General features: G+C 40.3%; 1 protein-coding gene across 1 annotated transcript in view; it reads right to left on the minus strand.

Moving 5' to 3' along the window:
- Positions 1–23,322, minus strand: part of LOC105064923 (ATP-binding cassette sub-family A member 17-like) — a 109,337-nt gene that overhangs the window by 37,014 nt on the left and 49,001 nt on the right. Inside the window, 7 exon segments of the mRNA XM_074346879.1 lie at positions 9,420–9,570; positions 11,499–11,709; positions 12,042–12,212; positions 15,336–15,490; positions 18,719–18,848; positions 20,691–20,834; positions 21,820–21,992. Coding sequence (XP_074202980.1) covers positions 9,420–9,570; positions 11,499–11,709; positions 12,042–12,212; positions 15,336–15,490; positions 18,719–18,848; positions 20,691–20,834; positions 21,820–21,992 — 1,135 coding nt within the window.

Raw genomic sequence — 23,322 nt, forward strand, 5'->3', positions numbered from 1 at the left:
ATAGCCCAGGGAAATATACACAAGATTTTGTGGTAACTCACAGCAAAAAAAAAATGCAACAATGAATATATGTATGTTCATGTATAACTAAAAAATTGTACTCTACACTGGAAATTGACACAACATTGTAAAATGACTATAACTCAATGAAAAATGTTAAAATAAAACCCATATTTTCTGACCAAAACTCTATGTGACTAGAAATCAACTACAAGAAAAAAAAAAAACGCAAAAAACACAAACACGTAGAAGCTAAACAGTATGGTACTAAGCAACCAAATGGGTCACCAAAGAAATCAAAGAAGAAATTAAAAAATACCTGGAGACAAATGAAAATAAAAACACAATAATCCAAAATCTATGTGATGCAGCAAAAGCAATTCTGAGAGAAGTTTATAGTGGCACAAGCCTATCTCAGGAAATAAGAAAAATCTCAAATTAACAACCTAAACTTATACCTGAAGGAACCAGAAGAAGAACAAACAAGACCTAAAGTTAGTAGAAGGAAATAAACCATAAATATAGAGCAGAAATAAACGAAATGAGGACTAAGAAAAAATAGAAAAAGTCAATGAAACTAAGAGTGGGTTCTTTGAAAAGATAAACAAAATTGGTAAACCTTTAGCCAGACTCCTCAATAAAAAAGGAAGGGCAAATCAATGAAATCAGAAATGAAAATGGAGAAGTTACAACTGATACCACAGAAAAATAAAGGATCGTAAGAGATTACTTTGAACAATTATACAGCAATAACAGGAAAAACCTAGAAGAAATGGACAAATTCATAGAAATGTATCTCCCAAGACTGAGCCAGGAAGAAATAGAAAATATGAACAAAGCAACAGCTAGTAATAAAACTGAATCAGTAATAAAAAACTTCCAACAAAGAAAAGTCCAGGACTAGATGGCTTCACAGGTAAATTTTACCAAACACTCAGAGAAGAGTTATCACCTAACCTTTTCAAAATATTGCAAAAAATTGCAGAGGAAGGAATGCTTTCAATTCATTCTATGAAGTCAGTGTCACCTTGATTCCAAAACCAAAAAAGATACCACACACAAAAAAAAGAAAATTACAGGCCAATAGAACAGATGAACACAGCTGCAAAAATCCTCAACAAAATATTAGCAAACCAAATTTAGCAATACATTAAAAGGATCATACAACATGATCAAGCAGAATTTATTCCAAGGATGCAAGGATGGCTCAATGTTCGCAAATCAATGTGATACACCACATTAACAACCTGAAGAATAAAAATCATATGATCGTCTCAATAGATGCAGAAAAAGCTTTTTAATAAAGTTCAATAACCATTTATGATTAAAACTCTCCACAAAGTGGGTATAAGAGGGAACATTCCTCAACATAATTAAGGCCATCTATGATAAGCCCACACCTAACATCATACTCAATGGTGGAAAGCTGAAAGCATTTTCTCCAAGATCTGCAATAAGACAAGGATGCCCTCTCTTGCCACTTTCACTCAACATAGTATTGGAAGTACTACCCACAGCAATCAGATAAGAAAAAGAAATAAAGGAATCCAAACTGGAAAGGAAGAAGTAAAACCTGTTTGCAGATGACATAATACTATAAAAAGAAAATCCTCAATATGCCACCAAAAAACTACCAGAGCTCATTAATGAATTTGGTAAAGTTGCAGGATACAAATTAACATACAGAAATCTGTTGTGGTTCTATACTTTAACAACAAATCATCAGAAAGAGAAATTAAGAAAACAACCCCATTTACCATCACATCAAAAAGAATACAATACCTAGGGACAAATCTAATTAAGGAGGTAAAGACCTGTACTTGGAAAACTATGACACTGATGAAAGAAATTGAAGACAACACAAACAGATGGAAAGATAAACAATGTCCATGGATTGGAAGAATTATTATTCTTTAAATGACCATGCTACCCAAGGCTATCTATAGATTCAGTGCAATCCCTATCAATAACCAATGGCATTTTTCACGGAACTAGACCAAATAATTTTAAAATCTGTATGGAAACCCAGAAGACCCCAAATAGCCAAATCAATCTTGAGAAAGAATAACAGCTTGGAGATTTCAAACAAAAGTACAGAAATCAAAATAGTTTGGTACTGGCACAAAAACAGACACGTAGACCAACAGAATAGAACAGAGAGCCCAGAAATAAACCCACACAGTTATGGTCAATTAATCTACAACAAAGGAAGCAAGAATACATAATAGGGAAAAACAGGCTCTTAACTGAGTGGTGCTAGGAAAATAGGACAGGTACAAGTTAAAGAAAGAAATTAGAACATTTTCTCACACCATATACAAAAATAAACTCAAAATAGATTAAATACCTAACTGTATGGCTGGAAACCATAAAATCCCTAGAAGAGAACATATTCAGAACACTCTTTGACATAAATCAGCACTATCTTTTTTGGATCTGTCTCCTAAGGCAAGAGAAACAGAAGTAAAAATAAACAAATGGTACCTAATTAAACTCAAAAGTTTTTGCACAGCAAAGAAAGCCATCAACAAAACAAAAAGACAACATACTGAATGGAAGAAAATATTTGTAACTGATTATGACTGATAAGAGGTTAATAACCAAAATATATAAACAGCTCATACAACTCAATGTCAAACAAACAAACAAACAAACAAACAACCTGATTAAAAAATGGAAGAAGACCTGAATAGACATTTTTCCAGTTTGGATGGAAGGGTGTAAAAGCCACTGTGAAGAAGACTGAGAAATGCATGGGTGATGAGATAAAGTAGGCAACATGCTTAGCACATTTTTAGAGGAGTTGGGCTGTGCAGGGCTGCAGAGCATTGAATGGTGGCTGGAAAGAGAGGCAGGCTCAAGAGGGTGTTTCTCCAGAGCTTGCTAATATGTTCATGGAAATGATCCAAAGAGAGAGAAGCTGGTGATGTAGATGAGAGAGGAAATAATCAAAGAAGTGAACTCTTGACAAGATGAGGTGGCTGGGATCTTCAGCTGGTGTTGAAGGATGAGTCTTTGATAGGAAAATGACCGCGTTCTTAGCTGTAAAAAGATGGAAGAAAGAGAAAAATGAGTGTGGAAGCAAGCAGGTTTGTAGGTTTGTGATAGGGATAAAACAGAGTTCTTGTTAGGTGGTTTTTATTTTCTTGATGAAGAATAAGGTAAGATTCCTATCTGAAAGCATCATAGAGACTGGGGAGAAGGAGAGAGGGAAGTGTTGGGACCCAATCTGTGGTCTAAAATAATTACAGTGCTGATCTCTACTCCCTCCCCACATCCAAAGTGAGCTTGTAACTTTATAGTCAATCCTCCATATCTAATGTTCTGCATCCATGAATTTAACCAAAGAGGGATAGTGTAGTGCCATAGTAACCTATTTATTGAAAAAAATGCATGTATGGCCTCTCTTCATGACTACAACAAAACCATTACTGACTGCTAAACAACCATAAAAAAAAAAAAAGACTGGAATCTAGCAAAAAAGATCCTCTTCAACTGGAAACATAAAGAGGGAATCTCAGTGGGACGGTAGGAAAAGTGTGCTTGCCTTATAATTGGGCCCCATACCCTCCGGGTGGGTGACCCACAAGCTGAAGAATAATTAAGTTGCAGAGGCCCTTCCACGGAGTGAGAGCTCTGAGCCCCATGTCAGGCTCCCCAGGCCAGGGTTCCGGCATTTGGAGGAGGAGACTCGAGAACATCTGGTTTTGAAGGCCAGTGGGGCTTAACTCCAAGAGCAACACAGGACTGAGGGAAGCAGAGACTTCACTCCCTTGGGAAGCGCGCACAAAATTTCGTGCACACCTGGTCCAAGGGCAGAGGCAGTGACTTCACAGGAACCTGAGCCAGACCTACCTGCTGGTTTTGGAAGGTCTCCTGGGGAGGTAGGAGGTGGATGTGGCTCACCCTGGGGACATAAAAGCTGGTGGCAGACTTTCAGGGAGTGTTCATCTACATGAGCTCTCCTGGAGGCTAACATCTTGCTTGAGTCATTTGAACCTGGACCTAGCCCCACCCAACAGCCTGTAGGCTTAAGTGCTGGGAAGCCTCAGGCCAAACATCATACTGGGTGGGAATGCAGCCCCACCCATCAGCAGACTTCCTGAGCCCTGAACCACCTCTAGACAGCGCCCTTAGGCACATCCCTACCCAGCAGAGGGCCAAGACCAAGCTTCACCCAGCAGTGGGCAGGCACTGGCTCCTCCTGCCAGTAAAACTGCATAAGCCTCTGGTCTAGCCTCATCCACCAGGGGGCAGATACCTGACATAAGAAAACAACAATCCCAAAGCTTGTGGAAGGAATTCGCAAACGCAGGCCAGACTCTACCCTGGGACCAGCTGGACCCAGAACCTTGGATGACAAGAGAGGAGTGTACTACTGGGACCCATAGGATGTTCCCACAGAGGGCCACTTCTCCAAGGTTGAGAAATGTAACTAACCCACTTAAAAGCAGGCATATGCAGAATAGATAAACAAGATTATACTGTGTAGCACAGGGAAATATATACAAGATCTTGTGGTAGCTCACAGCGAAAGAAAATGTGACAATGAATATATGTATGTTCATGTATAACTGAAAAATTGTGCTCTACACTGGAATTTGACACAACATTGTAAAATGACTATAACTCAATAAAAAATATGTTAAAAAAATACAAATAGAAAGTTAGACAATTAGAGGCGGCAGAGGAATATCTTTCAGGCCAAGGCACAAGATAAAAATGCCAGAAGAAATAAGCAATGAGGAGACAGACAATCTATCTGAGAAAGAGTTTAGAGTAATTATGGCAAAGATGTCCAGAGAACTCAGGAGAAGTATAGATGCACAGAGGGAAGTTTTTAGCAAAGAATTAGAAAATATAAAGAATACCCAAACAGAGTTGAAGAATAAAATCACTGAAATGAATGACACACTAGAAGAAACCAAGAATAGACTAAATGAGGCAGAAGAATGGATCAGTGAACTAGAAGACAGATTAGTGGACATCACTACCACAGAACAGAAAAAAGAAAAAAGAAAAAAATGAGCAAAGTTTAAGAGAGCTCTGGGACAACACGAAGCACACTAATATTCACATTATAGAGGTCCCAGAGAGAGCAGAGGGAGAGGAAGGACCTGAGAAAATATTCAGAGATAATAGCCAAAAACTTCCCTTACTTGGGGAAGGAAACAGTCACCCAAGTCCAGGAAGCAGAGTTCCACACAGGATTAACCGAAAGAGGAACACATTGAGGTACATAGTATTTAAATTGACAAAAATTAAGGATAAGGAGAAAATATTAAAATCAGCAAAAGAAAAGCAAGTAATAACATACAAGGGAAGTCCCATAAGGTTATCAGCTGATTTTTCAGCAGAAACTCTACAGGCCAGAAGGGAGTGGCATGATATGTTTAAAGTGATGCAAGGGGAAAACTTACAACCAAGAATATCTATCCAGCAAGGCTCTTGTTCAGATTTGATGGAGAAATCAAAAGCTTCACAGATAAACAAGAGCTAAGAGAATTCAGCACCACCAAACCAGCTTTACAACAAATCTTAAAAGAACTTCTCTAGTCATCAAATCACAAGAAAAGAGAACAAAATGAAGAAAGAGAAAAAAAAGACCTACAAAAGACTGTTTTGGCAATTCAGGGTCTTTGCTGGTTCCATATAAATTTTGGAATTGTTTGTTCTAGTTCTGTGAAAAATGTCATGACTATTTTGACAGGGGTTGCATTGGATCTGTAGACTGCTTTGGGTAGTGTGGTCATTTTGATAAGGTTGATTCTTCCAATCCAAAAGCACAATATATTGCTCCATTTCTTTGTATCATCTTTAATTATCTTCACCAATGTTTTACAGTTTTCAGAATATAAGTAACCTCCTTGGTTAAGTTTATTTCTAGGTATTTTGCTGTTTTGATGCAATGGAAATGTTTATGCCAATAATAAAATTCTGGTTTTTGAAGTGAAAAAAAAAAAGCAAATGAAGGGCCACAAATGGCAAAATATCCTTCCTTTTTATGGGTGAGTTGTATTCCATTGCATGTGTATGCTACATCTTATTTTTTTTAATTTTATTTTATGGAGTTATAGTCAGTTTACAATGTTGTGTCAATTTACAGTGTAGAGCACAATTTTTCAGTTATACATGAACATACATATATTCATTGTCACATTATTTTTCACATCTTACTTATCCATTCATCTATTGATGTGCACTTGAGATGCTTCTGTGTCTTGGCAATTATAAATAATGCTGCTATAAATAGCAGGGTGTATGTATCTTTTTGAATTAATGTTTTTGTTTTTCTCAGGTATATGCCCAGGAGTGGAACTGCTGGGCCATATGGTGGTTCTGTTTTGGGGTTTTTGAGAAACCTCCATATTGTTTTCCATGGTGGCTGCACCAATTTACATTCCCACCAACAGTGTACAAGGGTTCCCTTTTCTCCACATCCTTACCAACATTTGTTATTGTGTTCTTCTTGATGATGGCCATTCTGACAGGTGTGAGATGGTGTCTCATTGTGATTTTGATTTGCATTTCCCTGATATTAGTGATGCTGAGCAGCTTTTTATGTTCCTATTGGCCATCAGCATTTCCTTTGGAAAAATGTCTGTTCAGTTCTTCTGCCCATATTTTAAATGGGTTGTTGTTTGTTTGCTTTTTAATTGAAGTACAGTTGATTTAAAATGTCACATTAGTTTCTGATGTATGGCACGGATGGACTTGGTGGGCATTATGCTAAGTGAAATAAGTCAGACAGAGAAATACAAATATTGTAAGATATCACTGACACGTGGAATCTAAAAAAATACAACAAACTAGTGAATATAACAGAAAAGAAGCAGACTCACAGATGTAGAGAAGGAACTAGTCGTTACCAGTGGGGAGAGGGGAGGGGGAGGGGCAAGATGGAGGTGGAGGAGTAAGAGGTGCAAACCATCAGGTATAAAATTAGCTACAAGTATGTACTTTACACCATGGGAATATAGCCAACATTTTATAATAACTGTAAATGGAGTACAACCTTTAAAAATTGTGACTCATTATATTGTACACCTGTAACATGTATTGTACATCAACTATATTTCAATTTTTACAAGTATGGTATTGTAAAATAAATACATAAATAAATAAACTTTAAAAAAGTAAAGGGATAGAGAAAATAAATAAATAAATAAATAGTCCCCTATGGTGGATATTGAAAAAAAAAAGAAATAAAGGGAATTCAAATCAAAAAAGAAGAAAAACTGTCACTGTTCATCGATGACATAATACTATACATAGAAAAACCTGAAGAAGCAATCAGAAAACTACTAGAGCTCATCAATGAATTTGGTAAAGTTGCAGGATACAAAATTAATATAATGAAATCTGTTGCATTTCTATACACTAACAACGAAGTAGCAGAAAAAGAAATTAAGAAAACAATACTGTTTAGCTTCACACCAAAAAGAATAAAATACCTAGGAATAAACCTACCCAAGGAGGCAAAGGACCTGTACTCCAAAAATAGCCAAAACAGTCTTGAAAAAGGAGAACGGAGTTGGGGGAATCATGCTCTCTTCAGACTACACTACAAAGCTGTAGTAATCAAAACAGTATGGTACCAGCACAAAAACAGACACACAGATCAATGGAACAGGATAGAATGTCCAGAAATAAACCACATACTTAAGGTCAATTAATCTATGACATAGGAGGCAAGAATATACAATGGATAAAAGACAATTTCTTCAACAAGTGGTGCTAGGAAACCTGGGCAGCTACCAGTAAAAGACTGAACATTCTCCAACACCATATACAAACATAAACTTAAAATGGATTAAAGACCTAAATGTAAGACCAGATACTATAAAACTCCTAGAGGGAAACATAGGCATAAATCACAGGAATATTTTTTTGAACCAACTCCTAAAGTAATGGAAATAAAAGCAAAAATAAACAAATGGGATCTAATTAAACTTAAAAGCTTTTGCACAGCTAAGGATACCATCAACAAATCAAAGACAACCTACAGAATGGGAAAATAATTGCAAATAATGCAACTGACAAGGGACTAACTTCCAAAATATACAAATAGCTCATACAGCTTAATTTAAAAAAAAAAACAATCAAAAATTGGGCAGAAGACCTGAATAGACATCTCTTCAAAGAAGACATCCAGATGGCCAACACGCTCATGAAAAGGTGCTCAACATCAGTAAGAGAGATGTTAGAGAAATGCAAATCAAACCTACAATGAGCTATCACTTTACACCAGTCAGAATGGCCATCATTAAAAAGTCCACAAATGATAAACACTGGAGAGGGTGTAGAGAAATAGGAACCCTCCTACACTGTTGGTGGGAATGTAAATTGGTACAGCCACTATGGAGGACAGTATGGATGGTCCTTAAAAAACTATATGATCCAGCAATCCCACTCTTGGGCATATACCCAGAGGAAAACATAATTCAAAAAGACACATGCACCACAATGTTCACAGCAGCATTATTTACAATAGCCAAGACATGGAAACAACCAAAATGTTCATCCACAGATGACTAGATAAAGATGAGATAGATAGATAGATAGATAGATAGATAGATAGATAGATAGATAGATAGATATGATGGAATACTACTCAGCCATAAAAAATAAAATAATGTCATTTGCAGCAACATGGATGGACCTGGAGACTGTCATTCTAAGTGAAGTAAACCAGAAAGAGAATAAAAAATATCATATGATATCACTTATATGTGGAATATGAGAAAAAAGACACAGTGATCTTCTCTACAAAACAGAAACAGACTCACAGACATAGAGAACAACCTTATGGTTACCAGGGAGTAACGGAGGTGGGAAGGGATAAATTGGGAATTTGAAATTAGCACCTCTTGGGTAGTGATGGAAATGTTAGCTATCTTGATTGTGGTAGTGGTTTCATTGGTGTGTACATCTATCAGAATTCATCAAATTGTACATCTGAAATATATGTCGTTTACTGTAAAGGAATCTACCACAATAAAGGTGCTAAAAAAAGAAAAAAGAAAAAAAGAAAAAAATCCATGTATAAACAGACCTACCCGGTTCAAACTTGTGTTGTACAGGGGCCTGTTGTAAGTTAATGGAAAATCAAGTAAAATCTTCATCTAAGCTCAGTTACTCAGGTGCAGGTAATTAGAGTTCCCGCAATCAAGGGCCCCTGTAAAGCCGTATTAAAGAATTTGACTTTAACTTGAAGGTAACCTGGAGCCATCAAGGGTTTTTAAGGAGGGAAGTGACATGATCAGAGTCCTGTATTTTCAGGTGCACCCCCCGATGCGGTGTCTTTCTAGGAAGTACCAAAGGCCCGAGGATCCAGACCACTACAGAATAGTGCCCTTGGTGAGGGCAGGGACATCCGGTACATGCAAGCTATCACTCCAGTCCTCTTGGGTCCATACCTGTGCGTGCTCTCTTGAGGAAGTATAAATGTTATTTCTTCTCCAGTGCTAGGCTGGTAAATTGCATTTGGTATGTGATGACAAATCAGATGAGAAACCATTTCTGTGTTACAATCAGGTTTTTTCACTAAAGTCATATAATATCCTGCACCTGAAACAACATTTAAAAGATCATGAAACAAGTTCACTCTTTATAGCCACATTTAGTGTTCTGTAGCTTAGAAAAGGACAGCTCTGGACACAGGGAAGAAAAGCTGGAGGGCCCCATGGAGTCAAATTTAAACCACAAAGAACATGCCTCTGAAGGTCTGTAATGCTATTCTTAAGAGTCTTACCTTCTATTCCATGGTTGGGAGGTGATAATAGCACATTTAGCAATGCTAGGCAACACAAAGAAAGGTTGCATTAACGGCAACACTCCCTTTCAGGGATAACTAATGTGGGGAAGTGAAAACTTAGTAGACAGGGGCCTTGAACAGTAAGGTTAAGAATAAAGATACCTCTATCATAATCAAATTGTGTTTTTGAGGATAGCTACCTTATGGTATCCTAAACATTCTTTCAGAAATTACTAGAAATGCTTGTTACTACATTGCTAGCAATGTAGTCATTCAACAAACACTTATTGAGCTCTTATGATGTGACAGGCACTCTTCTAGGTACTGAGCATATAGCAGTGGACCAAATAGTCAAAAATCCCTACTCTCAAGGGGCTTTTACTAAAGGGATGTGAGACAGATAAGCAAAAAATATAGACTATTAGTGACAAGTGCTGAGGAGACAGATGAACAAGGAAGGTGATACAGAGTATCAGGGATTGTGATTTTAAATAGGGTCACGAGGAAGGCCTCACTGTGACATCTGTATAAGGACTGGAGACCTGCGGAAGAGGAGAGGGCATGGCAACACGCAGGCCTGGAGGAAGGAGCAGGCCTGGCGTGCTGGTTCAGCACGGGGCCATGAGGCAGGAGCAGATCAAGGAAGCGGAAGAGCATTAGGAAGTGCGGTCGGGGTAACAGGACCAGGCCAAGGGCTCTGACTTGTCCTCCCAGTGGGACGAAAAGTCACTGGAGGACTCAGCAAGTGACATGCTCATTCTGACAACAGGGCAGAGGCTAGGGGTGGCTTAGAAAGCAATTGTAATAATCTAGGTAGGGGGATGGAGGCCTGGACCAGGGTGCTAGCAAGTGGTAGAGATGGGAGGAAGGTAAGGTCATTAGGGTTTGCAGATGGATCAGATACGGGCTATGAGAGAGGATCAGGGAGCCTCCAAGGTTTTGATCGAGCTTCTAGAAGAACAGAGCTGCTTTACTGTGGGGGAGAGGGCTTGGTAGTAAAGAGCTGGAGCTCAGCTCTGCACAGGCTTTGGACAAGTCTGACAGGTCCATTCACCATCTACGTGGAGGTGTGGAGTAGGCAGTTAGATACACAAACCTGGAGTTCAGTTGAGATACATACAGTTTTCAGCACAGAGAAGCCAGGACACTGGATGAGATCACTAAGTCAGTGGGCATTAAAGAAAAAGTGAAGCAGCTGAGGCACTTCCATGTTTAGAGGTGATGCAAAGGAGCAGCCAGAGACATAAGAGGAAACCGAGAGGTATGGAGTCAAGGACAACAGGGGAGGATGTCTGTGGTCGGACGCCAATGAGGAGTACAACCAGTTGTGGAAATAACTCACAATTTTGCATGCACTATCTCACTCTTTGAGGAACATGGTATCTTAATCTCCACTGTATAGATGAGCAAACTAAGGCTAAAAAAGAATGGATCAATTTGGCCACCAGGATGAAGAGGCAGTAACCTTGCAGAGTGGAACTCAATCACAGGCCTTCTGACTCCCATTCTCAGACATTCTTTTTGCTTTATTCCTTCCTCATTCTCACAACTCCTTCTGCCTGGGGCCTTGGGTCTCTGTCCAGAGGCAGCAGAACAGTACATCTAGAAAAGGCCTCTCCCTGTCTGATCTCAGGGCCTTTCAGGAAAGTTAACAGTGGGCACTTTGTCCAGCACACGGGACCAACAACGCTGACCCTACATGAAACAGACCCCGCCCCACTGCCCACTGCTGGCCGCTCACCATTTTTCTGTTTGAGGAACAGCAATGACCCGCAGCACTGCAGCTCCCCCTTGGCCATGATGGTGATGCGGTCCCCCAGCAGATCAGCCTTATCCATGAAGTGGGTGGTCAGCAGGATGGTGCAGTCAGTCTTGTGCTGCTGAAGAAGGGCCCAGAAGGCCCTCCTAGAGATGGCGTCCATGCCCAAGGTGGGTTCATCCAGCATCAGCACCTGGAGGGCAGAGGAACAGCCTTGTGATGATGGCAGAGCCGTGTTCCAGGCCCAGACTGCTGGGCTATAGGCCCTGTGTGGCTTGAGGTCTACGAAGATGCAGCAGTACCATCCACCAAACTGCCTATCCAGGGCATCCAGGGCTGAGGTGCCTGGGCCATGGCTGGCAGGCCTGCAGCAAGCCCAGGCCAAATGGGAGCTAGAAGGCAATACTTCTGGACCCTGCTGCTCAACATGTTTGTCTGTTGCCTGTGGGGGCCCTGGCCAGGATCCCAGGCCCCGCTGCCCTTGTACCCCTGAAGAAGGGCCCAGATGGCCCTCCTAGAGATGGCGTCCACGCCCAAGGTGGGTGGGCGTGCTATGAGGGCGATGCCGATGGAGAGCTTGTGCCTCATCGAACCTCTCAGGAACCTGCTCCGGGAGTCCCGCTTGTCCTCCAGACTGACGACGTGCAGCATGCGTTCGACTTCTTCAGGGCACTTCTGGTGCGACAAGCCTTTCAGCTGAAACAGCAGGGGACAGAGATCTGGCAGGGGCTTCTGATGGGAGGCTGGCCCACCCAACAGACATTTTGCTTGTACAGTAGTCCCCCCTTATCTGAGGTTTCCCCACAGTCAACTGTGGTCTGGAAGTATTAAATGAAAAACTCCAGAAATGAACAACTCATAAATTTTAAATTGTGCACCACTGTGAGTATCTTGAACCCTGGTATCTCATGTCATTCTGCTCTGTCCTGCTCAGGATCCCCAACACCGACATCATCATGACTTGGTGATCTGGGATCATCTGGAGCAGGTAAGCCTCCTTCTGAAGATACATCAGAAGGTCAAGAGCCTAATACAAATCACAATGCCTACCTCATTCACCTCACTTCATCTCATCACATAGGAGTTTTATCATCTCACATCAACACAAGGAAACCGGTAAGTACAGTACAGTAAGATATTTGGAGAGAGAGAGACCACATTCACGTAATTTTGATTACAGTATATTGTTGCAACTGTTCAATGTTATTATTAGTTATAGCTGTTGATGTCTTATTGTGCCTAATTTATAAATGAAACTTGGTTATAGGTATGTACATATAGGAAAAAGTAGTATATATAGGGTTTGATATCATCTGAGATTTCAGGCATCCACTGGTGGTCTTGGAATGAATCCCTTGGGAATAAGGTGGGGGGACTACTGTATATACATAAACTATACACAAGAAACATACATAAGAAACTTACTACCACCAGGGAAAGGGATGGACAAAAGGCTTTTGCATTTTGAACCATGTAAATATATGACTTAATAATATTAAATACAGCAGCATATTAAAAGGATTATACACCATGACCAAGTGGGATTTATCCCAGGAATGCATGGGAAGGTCAATATATAAAAATAAAATAATGCCATTTGCAGAAACATGGATGGACCTAGAGATCGTCATTCTAAGTGAAGTAAGCCAGAAAGAGAAAGAAAAATACCATATGATATCACTCATATGTGGAATCTAAAAAAAAAAAAGAAAGGGACACTATGAACTCATCTACAAAGCAGAAACAGACTTGCAGACATAGTAAACAATTTTACTGTTACTGGGGAAAGAGGGGGAAGGGATAAATTTGGGAGTTTGAGATTTACAAATGATAGCCACTATATATAAAAACAGATTTTAAAAAGTTTTTCTATGTTCAATATCTTGTAATAACCTTTAATGAAAAAATATGAAAATGAATATATATGTATATGCATGCAGAAATTGACACTGTAATTGATTGTACTTCAATTAAAAGAAAATCAATGGGTAAGTATGATATAATAAAGAATCTGGCTGGCCTTTGTCCCCAGTTACTGGGAGGGGCCTCTAAATCCTTGGAATGATAGGAGTGTCTTTGTTATTTATGGTAGTACCCTCAGGCCACACCTGAATTTATGCTAATGAAGTGACACAGGATCTGGGCTGGTTGCACCCAAAAGACCAACATATGTGATTAGAGGGTTGAGGTTTTGAGCCATGATATCAATCTGACCTCTCAACCTGCTAGCAGGGGAAGGCTGCAGATTGAGTTCAGTCATGAGGCCCATGATTCAATCATTCATGCCTACATAATGAAACTCCAATAAAAACTGGACACTTGAATCTTAGGTGAGTTACCCTCTATATAGTGATGTGCTTAGGAGGGTGATGCATTCTGAGGACACAGAAGCTTTTCACTTGAGACTCTCCCAGACATGACCATATATGTGCCAAGACCATTCAGTGGGGAAAGAATAGTCTTCTCAGTCCAGTGGTGCTGGACAACTGGCTATCCACGTGCAAAAGAATGAATTTGACCCCTACCTCACACCATGTAAAAAAAATCAGCTCAAAATGAATCAAAGACCTAAATGTAAGAGCTAAAACTATGAAACTCTTAGAAAGAAACATAGGTGTAAATCCTAGGCAGTGTTTTTTAAAATATGACATCCAAAGCATAAGCAACTAAAGAAAAAATAGATAAATTGAATTTTGTCAAAATTTAAAACTTTTGTGCATCAAAGAGCATTATCAACAAGGGGATAAGATAATTCACAGAATGGGAGAAATTTTCTGTAAATCATATATTTGGTAATGGTCTAGTATCTAGAATATATAAAAAAAAACTCTCACAACTCAACTATAAAAAGCTAAGCAACCCAACTGAAAAATGGGCAAAGGACTTGAATAGACATTTTTCCAAAGAAATAAACAAATGATCAATAAGCCAATGAAAAGACATTTCATATCATTAGTCATCAGGAAAATGCAAATCAAAACCACAATGAGATACCATTTCATAGCTACTAAAATGTAAGTTCCTCAAAAAGTTAAAAGAAAAAGTTAAAGGCAGAGTTAAACCTTATGACCTGTAAATTTCACTCCTAGGTCTATACCCAAAAGAACTGAAAATAGGTATTTAAACAAAACCTTGAAGACTAATATTCATAGCAGCACTATTCATAAAGCCAAAAGGTACAGACAACCCAGATGTCCATCAACTGATGAAAGGATGACCAAAATGTGGCATACAATTCCATACAATGGAGTATTATTCAGTCATTAAAAGGAGTGAAGTATTGATACTGGCTACTACATGGATAAATTATGAAAACATTATGTTAAGTGAAAGAAGCCAGACACCAAAGGACACATTTTGTATGATTCTTTTTATATGAACTATTCAAAATAGTCAAATCCATAGAGACAGAAAGCAGATTAGTGGTTGCCAGGGGCTAGGGGAAAGGAATAATGGGGAGTGACTGCTAATGGATCCAAGTTTTCTTTTTAAGGTGATGAAAATGCTCTGAAATTAAATTGTGGTGGTTGTTGAACAGCATTGTGAATATAATTTTTAAAATTATTGAATTTTACATTGTAAAATAAGCAAAATGATGAATTTTATGTTATGTGAATTTTCTCCCCAAAAAGTAAATACATAAAATTAAAATTACCTTCTAGAACTCTTTAACTCAAAAATCTTAAATGCCACACCCATCCCTCTTCCTGACTGTTTAGGGAATAGTATCCATAAGAGGTGTCAAGCCCCTCTGAGCAAGTTGAGTCAGACTGCTGCAGGCTATCTTACCATCCCCAAGTCTATCACCCACTGACTCACCTCAGCATAGAAATAAAGATGTTCTGCTACTGTCAAGTTATCAAACAAGATGTCATGTTGGGGGAACCAGCCCATGATCTTCTGGATTTGAACCACATTTTGCGAAATTTCACATCCATTGATATATGCCTGTCCACCTGAAGGGGGAATAAGACCTAGAAGCAAGTGGAAGACATAATATCCTGAAGTCATCGTCAGTCAGAGCCACAGCAGTACAAAGGCTTAATGATGCCCTCTGCTTTGTTTGCTTGTTCTCACACATACCACCCTATTCTTCTTGTCACAGTCAGTCAGTAACATCCAAGGAGCCTGTGTTCTATGACAGTGTACAAGGATGTTTGGGGATAGTAGAGATAGGAGATGCTGCTTTTGACGAGCTCCAATTGGGTTAAGTGAAAAAAACACACATAGCCATTTGTAAAGCAAATTACATTGCTATTAAGCATTAAGTAATGATATAGACGCATAAGTAAATGATCAAGAAGAAAAGTATTTTGGGCATCTAACGGTTTAACTTGGGATCCTTGAAGGCATGATCCATAACTGATTTATCTCTGGTTCCCAATAAATTCCCAATAAATCCCAGTGAACCAATGAATGATTCCATGCCCTACCAAAGGTATGTCAGTGTAAAACTTGGCTGGCTGCTCATCTGCATATCTTTGTCTTTATTCTCATTTTCTTATTCCAAGTATATTTTTAAGATTGAAAAGGGGCAATAAATGTCTATGCAACAAGGTTTGGAGAAGAAAGTATAAGAAAACAAAGGTATAGCCACTATATATAAAAATAGATTTAAAAAAAGTTATTTCTGTATAGCACAAGGAACTATATATAATATCTTGTAATAACCTTTAATGAAAAGGAATATAAAAATGAATATATGACATATTTGCTTGACTGGGACATTGTGCTGTATATCAGAAATTGACACCTTGTAACTGACTGTACTTCAATTAAAAAAAACTTGGATTGGCGCACACACACACACACACACACACACACAAAAGAAAGAAAACAAAGGTTATACAAGTCCCATAATTAAAACATAACCACTGTTAATATTGTACTATATAGCTTTATGTATTTTTATGCATATGCTGACTCACATATCATATTAATCTTTAGAAAAAATGAGAAAATATAAATTTTGGTTTTTTAGCTGGCTTTTTCATACAGTAATGTATTGAGGCCATTTGTCCACATCAACAAAATCTATGTAATATTTAAGATTTCGCTATTATGAATATATCCTATTTATTTATTCAACCGTCACTGGTAGATACTTAGGTTACTTGCAATTTTTCATAAGTATAAACATATGATGTAATTTTGCCTGCTTCCCCAATTATTTTCTAACTAAACCAATACAAGTAGATCTGGTAGGTCAAAAAGGGGACAAGACTTTAAAGGTTTTTGATACTGACTGCCAGACTACCCACTGACTGGGGTTTTTAGTTCTTCCACTTTGGCTGGGATAATAAAGCATCCATCATTGTTTGAGGAAAAAAAGCGATACTATTCTACAATGAATGTAAAAGTCTTCTCAGGCATAATCATAACAATGGAATAACTAAGTAGAAGAACTCATAGAAGAACTAAAAACCACATAACTTTACTGGGTGGAGAAATGGGGCTTAAAACACAAAACATTCCTATACTAAATTTTGGGCCTCTCTGCAAACAATACAAGGTAGAAGCCCCTCAATGTCTGCTGTCCCAAGCAATCACCCAGGTTTTCCCTTTCCAGCTCAGCATCTTCAGGGCTACTGAATCTCATTGTGTCCTTCAGTGGAGTCACTTTCTCCAGGGCAGCACTGGCTTTTTTCTACGCCCTGTCACTTCCGGTAGAAAGCCATGACTGTTTCTCTGATGTATCATTCATGGTCTGCATTTTGGCAGAATTTGCAATTATGTTAATTAACTCATTCAGTCATTCATTCAGTGATATTTATTGAGTGCTTATCCTTTGCCAAGCACTGTCCCAGGCACTGTGGATCCAGAAATTAACAGAACAGGTATCCTGGGGAGAGCGATAGGGGATGAGTACGACTGTGATGAATATGGGGGAACACAATAAAAGGGAAGGTAACAGGGGAGAGCCTGTGGAGTGTTTACATCAGTTGGCCTCCTTTTTCAGTGCTCGTACTAGACTTACCTCCTTGATCACTTAGCCCGGCATCTAGCTGGAACACCCTGCAGGAACCGAGGACCTCACAAGTCTACATAGGAGGGGTGGCCTTTCCTAAATGGTCATGCTGCCAGGAGCAGCAGTGCCTATACCTGAGAGAGGACCACCCACCCAGCGACACTACTCCACCTCAGTCCCAGAAACTGGCCACGTTCAGTCCCTAGTCCTGCTTCACCCATAGCCCACCCAGTGTGTGTGTCTGCTGGATTGAAACTTGGTTTTTAAAGTCCCAATACCAAAGGCACCACAGACTAAGCTTCACAATATTGCTGCTCTTCAAATGTCTCCAATGGAAAGTGCATTGGCAACCTCTGAGAAGAATCACGGCAGCCTGACTCTGAAGTGCTCAAAGCTTCCCAGCAGTTTGGGGTTCGGTATGCAACACAGAAGAGCTGGTTGGCTTTCAGAGCTCCTTGAAATCTGGAAATGCATCTCACTGGTTTCATATAGAGCTTTACACATATAGAGCTTTACAGTTTAAGCTTTCAATAAATATATGTTTCTTGAATGAATGAGTTTTCAAATATCAGAATATTATTTTAGTTGATGGAATGTGACATAATTATTTAGGCCTATATATAAAATAGATAAACAACAAGTTTCTTAGGTATAGCACAGGGAACTATATTCAGTATCTTGTAGTGACCTATAATGAAAAAGAATGTGAAAACGAATATATGTAGGTATATGCATGACTGAAATGTTATGCTGTACACCAGAAATTGACACAACATTGTAAACTGACTATACTTCAATAAAAAAGAATTATTTAGACATACAAATTATTCTGAAACAAATAATTTTAGAATAATTCACCAGGTATCATTCTAAAATGCCCCTGGCAATCAAAAGTAAATGGATGAATTGTTGGGTTGAGAGATTAATGGTGCCTCACTGTACCTGGAAGTTCTACCTGGAAAGACACATTCGAAATAGTGTCCATGGCTTCTTGATGGTGTATGAACGTTAAGTTTCTCCAACTGACTGAGTCAAAGATTTCTTTTCCCCAGTACAGGATAATGTGAACAATCAGGTACTTCATAGATGGTTAAAAAAAAAACTCAAATAAGCAAACAATAAACAACAGACAAAAATGTCAGTGAAATCTAATAAGGGGCAATGGAGCCAAAAATCTAGATCTGTTCAACAGTTTCTTCAGAGCTCCTCAGGAGGGCTGACCCCACATGTGTACCTGTGAGCATGCCGCAGGTGGTGGTTTTGCCTGATCCATTGTGTCCCAGGAGAACAGTGATCTGCCCCCGGTACAGATTCATGGTCAGATCTTTGACTGCTTTGTGTTCATCCCTTCCCTTGTAAAACACCTGTGAAAAAGCCAGAGTATGACCAACAATATAACATGCACACACACATGGCATTTCTGAAGAACCTATGACAGGTCGGGCACCCACACCAACTTCCCTTCTAAGTTCATCAGCAGGAATCCAAGTGGACAGCTATAAAAGGAGCCCTTGTGTCAGAGTTTAGCTTCCTGGAGCTACTGAGGAACCTGACTGGGAGCAATGCCAGGGGGGCCTCTGTGACCTCTGGAACCTGGTAGTACAGCACCAGAGCCACAGAGGCCAAAGCTCAAGGACGAAGGGCTCAGAGCTCAAACAGAACATCTTTTCTCTGCTTCTCGAGCCACACCTTGTTCTGCATTACCTGGCTAAGCCCCTGAAAAAGGGGCTGCCTCTTGTGGGAGGTGTTGATCTATGGAGAGAATCCCAGAGAGGCCTGTTCTCTAAATCAAATGTTTCCAGTATTTTAAATACCATTTATTTTTTCTTTTTGTGTAAGTGATTCATACGTAAGGATATAAGGAAGAAAATAAAATCACCCACAGTGCCACTCTCAGAAACAACATCACACTTCAGTATATGCCTCAGACAGTTTCTGTCCTGTCTGACTGCATTCAGGCTGGACTCCAGGTCTGGAGTGCAGACACTATAGTTGGGTGGGACGCAGCACCTCTTCCCACAATTTATCTAATTGTGTTTAGGAGCAAAGTGCCGCTGAAAGGAATTTGGCAAATTCCTCTCCTCCCACATCCATTTGGTGGTGGTTATTTTAAATCAAGTATGACAGTCCTCTTCCCTGACTTCTCAGTCCCTCTTCTGCAGAGGTGGACATGTGACAGACTTCTGGGCAGTAAGAATATAGGATGATCTACTGAAGGGCAAAAAAGAAAGAAGGAAAAAAAGTCTCTCCACAAGAACGCCCTTTGCTCTTGTCTTTCCCTATAAATGAGCTGTAGCAGCCGTCTTGCCACCCTGAACTGATAAGCACAGAGATGAAAGCTACATGCTTCCACTGGCCCAGGGAAACTCAGCGAAAGCAAGTGAGCAGAAAGAGCTAGAACGGCTTTGTTGAGCAGCTGAAATCAGGCCAGAACCACGAGCCTGCAGCCTGCTTTTTGTGTGGAAAAAGAAAACAAAATCCCTGCCTTTTGAAGTCACAGTAAATTGGGTGAAGCCTGGAGCATCCCCAGCTGCTACCACAGTATGTGAAGGAGCTGGAATGACCATGCTTGCCATGAACGCCCTGGGCTAGGATGTGATCCACTTGATCCCGCAGGCAGAGGAAGGTGATGCAAAGTAAGGAGCTGGCACTTTGACTGCACCATCAGTCATACAGCATCAGTCATACAGAGGATACCACCGATCCTTGGGCTCATCCTATTGGAAGAATGGAATACTCCAAACAAAAAAATAATGCTCTGGAGGACACGCCAGAGTACAGAGCTTACATCCAGACATCCTTCTGGGGGAGTCCTTAGTCAGTGCAGGGCTCAGCAAACACTGGTGAAAGAGCAAACAGTTCTGCATTTGGAAGACAACAGTGAAATCTGGTTTACTGTTTGATGTGGTTTTGTAAAAACTGCTAGCAAAACAAAGGTAGCCATCCAATGGCTAAGGTCCAGGGTATCCCTGGCAAGAGGTGTTTGGCACATGCAAGACTGTTTCAAGAGAGATCATCTAGACCCTCCATCCAGTCATCTAACTTTATGACAGGACACTTTACGTTATACTCCTAATTTTGAGGGTAACATTATAGAAGGGAATTAAAATCTATCATGAAATGTACCTTGTAACCACTGTCAGACTGAAACAGAAGCCTCTGTGCACATTTCTCAAGTTTTTGGAAGAAGAATTGTGAGCTGATACCTAGTATAGATGTTGGATTTCAATTCCTTTCATCAAATCGGTAGGCTCTTCCTGAATGAACGTGCCTTTCAGAGATTTCTGAGGATTCCCTAAGTCTAGCACTGATTTCGTAAGGGATATAGATTGTCCACGCCAGTGGGAGGGCTAGAGAGGAAGCCAACTTACATAAATACATTTAGGTGAACTGACTTTCTTCTTCTGGAAGATAAATATTTTGGCAAATTAAATTCTCATGCTTCCCTCCCGCCAACCCCACCCCTACCCCAGCGTCGCCCACCAGAGCTTCCTGGTATCGAACACGCAATGGCACCTGAAGAAGTCAAGCAATTTGTTCACGACTCACTTCACTACTAATACACTGCATTTCAACCTACAACCCATGGTCCAGAGGGAAGATGGAACAACAAAAGATGTCTCATATCCACGTTCCTGGCATACTGGGAAAGCTGTCATGTCAGCAATTGGCATCCCTGTTGGCTGAGGCCTGGAGAAATACTGGAGTTAACAATCTACCCAATTCTCCACATACCAAGAAGGGCAAGCGTAGCAGCCTTTGCCAAGGCCCGAAGTGCATACCTGTGCAGTTCCGACAGGGTCAGGGTGAGTCTGCAGGAGGACGGGATCAGGCACGATGAGCTCAGCTTTGTAAGAAAAATTTAAGTCACCACAGGGGAGAAGTGATTCTGAGAGCTTCATGGGGTTGTCAATGAAAGCTGTGCCCCCTGGCCACACTCCGGGGTCACAGAGGTCTCAGAGAGCTGCAGGGCCTTTCCAACAGCCCAAAGAGGAAAGGCCTCAGAGTCCTGAGGGCTCTAGCCTGTTGGGGTGGCACTCTGTGGGAGAATGCAGGGCCTGACATTGAGTAGGCACATGTAAGACATCCACGGCATTCTTGGGAGGACTCTGCATAGGGCATCAGCAGTGGGGCGAGTCAGGAAAACTGAGCCTTGTTAGTTAGGCTTCTTTGGCAACTACAAGCTGATAGGCTTGGGGTGAATCCAGGTTACAGAACCCTGCTTAGATTTCCAGGAGTTTGAGATTGCAACCAACACAGAGAGGGACAGGAATATTGATGACAAGCTGTAAAAACTCTACTGTCAACCTGTAAAAGAACAGCATCAGCACTCACCATGAGAAAGAAGCACCAAGGCTTGGGTGCACCATACTTTCCTGGGAAGATGGACTCCATATACCAGGCCACCAAGCCGTACAAGAAGGAGTCCAGTAGGAGCATCAGCAGCACCTGAGTGAAGTTAAGCTCTCCTCTTATACTGCCCATGTTCCTCCACTGGATGCCCACGCCTGCTCCAAAGGAAGGAAAACAGTCACCCCATCGAAGACAGAAAATAGATACCAGAACTTTCCAATCAAGCAGTCGGAGGCCAGGCCAATGAGAAGACTGGACTATTTGTGTCTGGGGTATTCAGGGACACAAGCTAGGCGCAGGAAAGGAAAAGCTAGTTGTTAGATTCTTCTATGAGATAAAACATTTTTATTATTGCCAAACTGGTTTGTTGGCAGCAGAACTAGAAATGTGTTCATCCGAGACACATCTCCACACTCCTGCACATGCTTCCTGGAGAGCCCTTCCTGCTCTTCCCCACTTTCTTTGCTTGGCTGATTCTTACTTCAAAGGTCAGCATGCGTACTCACTCTCTTCGGGTTACATGCCTAACCCTCGTGCGTCTGGGGCACGCTGTGCTAACCCTGAGCATCTGCACTTTGAACCTGCTTGCTTATTGCTGGCCCCAGCTTGGAGCCAGGGACTATCTTCTATCTCAGTATCTCCAACATGTGACCCAGGGCCTCACATGCTACAGGTGCTTAATACATACATATTCCTCAAAGAAAGGAAAGTGCTGAGGAAGGGCTTGGGACCAATTGCTGGCTGCGCACAAAGTTAAGTGTCCTATGGGATGCCATGTGTCTGATCTGAATGCAAGTTGACTGAGATTCTCATTTAAAGTATCCAAGATACCCTGCATCTGCTGCCAGACAGCAGGTAGCATGCATCACCTTTTAATTTTTTGGGGGGTGGGAGGCAATTTGGTTTTTATTTACTTATTTAATGGAGGTACTGGGGATCAAACCCAGGACCTCATGCATGCTAAGCATGCACTCTACCACTGAGCTACATCCTCCCCACCATTGCTACTGTTTTTGCTTTAGATAGTCAGTTCTTTTAGAGCCAAAAAAACCTCCCAGAAGACAGAATAAATTGTGTTTTCCATTTTTAGTGCTCTTAATTCCTTTGTGTAGATCCAAATTTCTGTCTGATATGATATTGTTTTTGCCTGAAGAACTCAACGTTTCTTGTGATGTCTCCTAGCAATCAATTCTGTCACTTTTGTTTACTTGAGAGAGTCTTCATTTTTTCCTAATTTTCCCCTGGATAGAATTCTGAGTTGACAGGATTCTTTCAGCACTTGAAATATGTCATTTCATCTTCTTCTAGCTTACATATGTTTATTAGATATTTGGATATACTTTTTCAAGAAGTACCTATTCTAGTCTTTTTGCCCATTTTTTTCACTACAAAGTATGATTCTTAATTGATTTTACGAATTTTAAAATATTTTGGATACAAGCCTTTTGTAGGTTAAATGGGTTTCAAGTATCTTCTCCTACTCTG

This window comes from Camelus bactrianus, chromosome 18, assembly GCF_048773025.1.
Source record: "Camelus bactrianus isolate YW-2024 breed Bactrian camel chromosome 18, ASM4877302v1, whole genome shotgun sequence".
NCBI lineage: Eukaryota > Metazoa > Chordata > Mammalia > Artiodactyla > Camelidae > Camelus > Camelus bactrianus.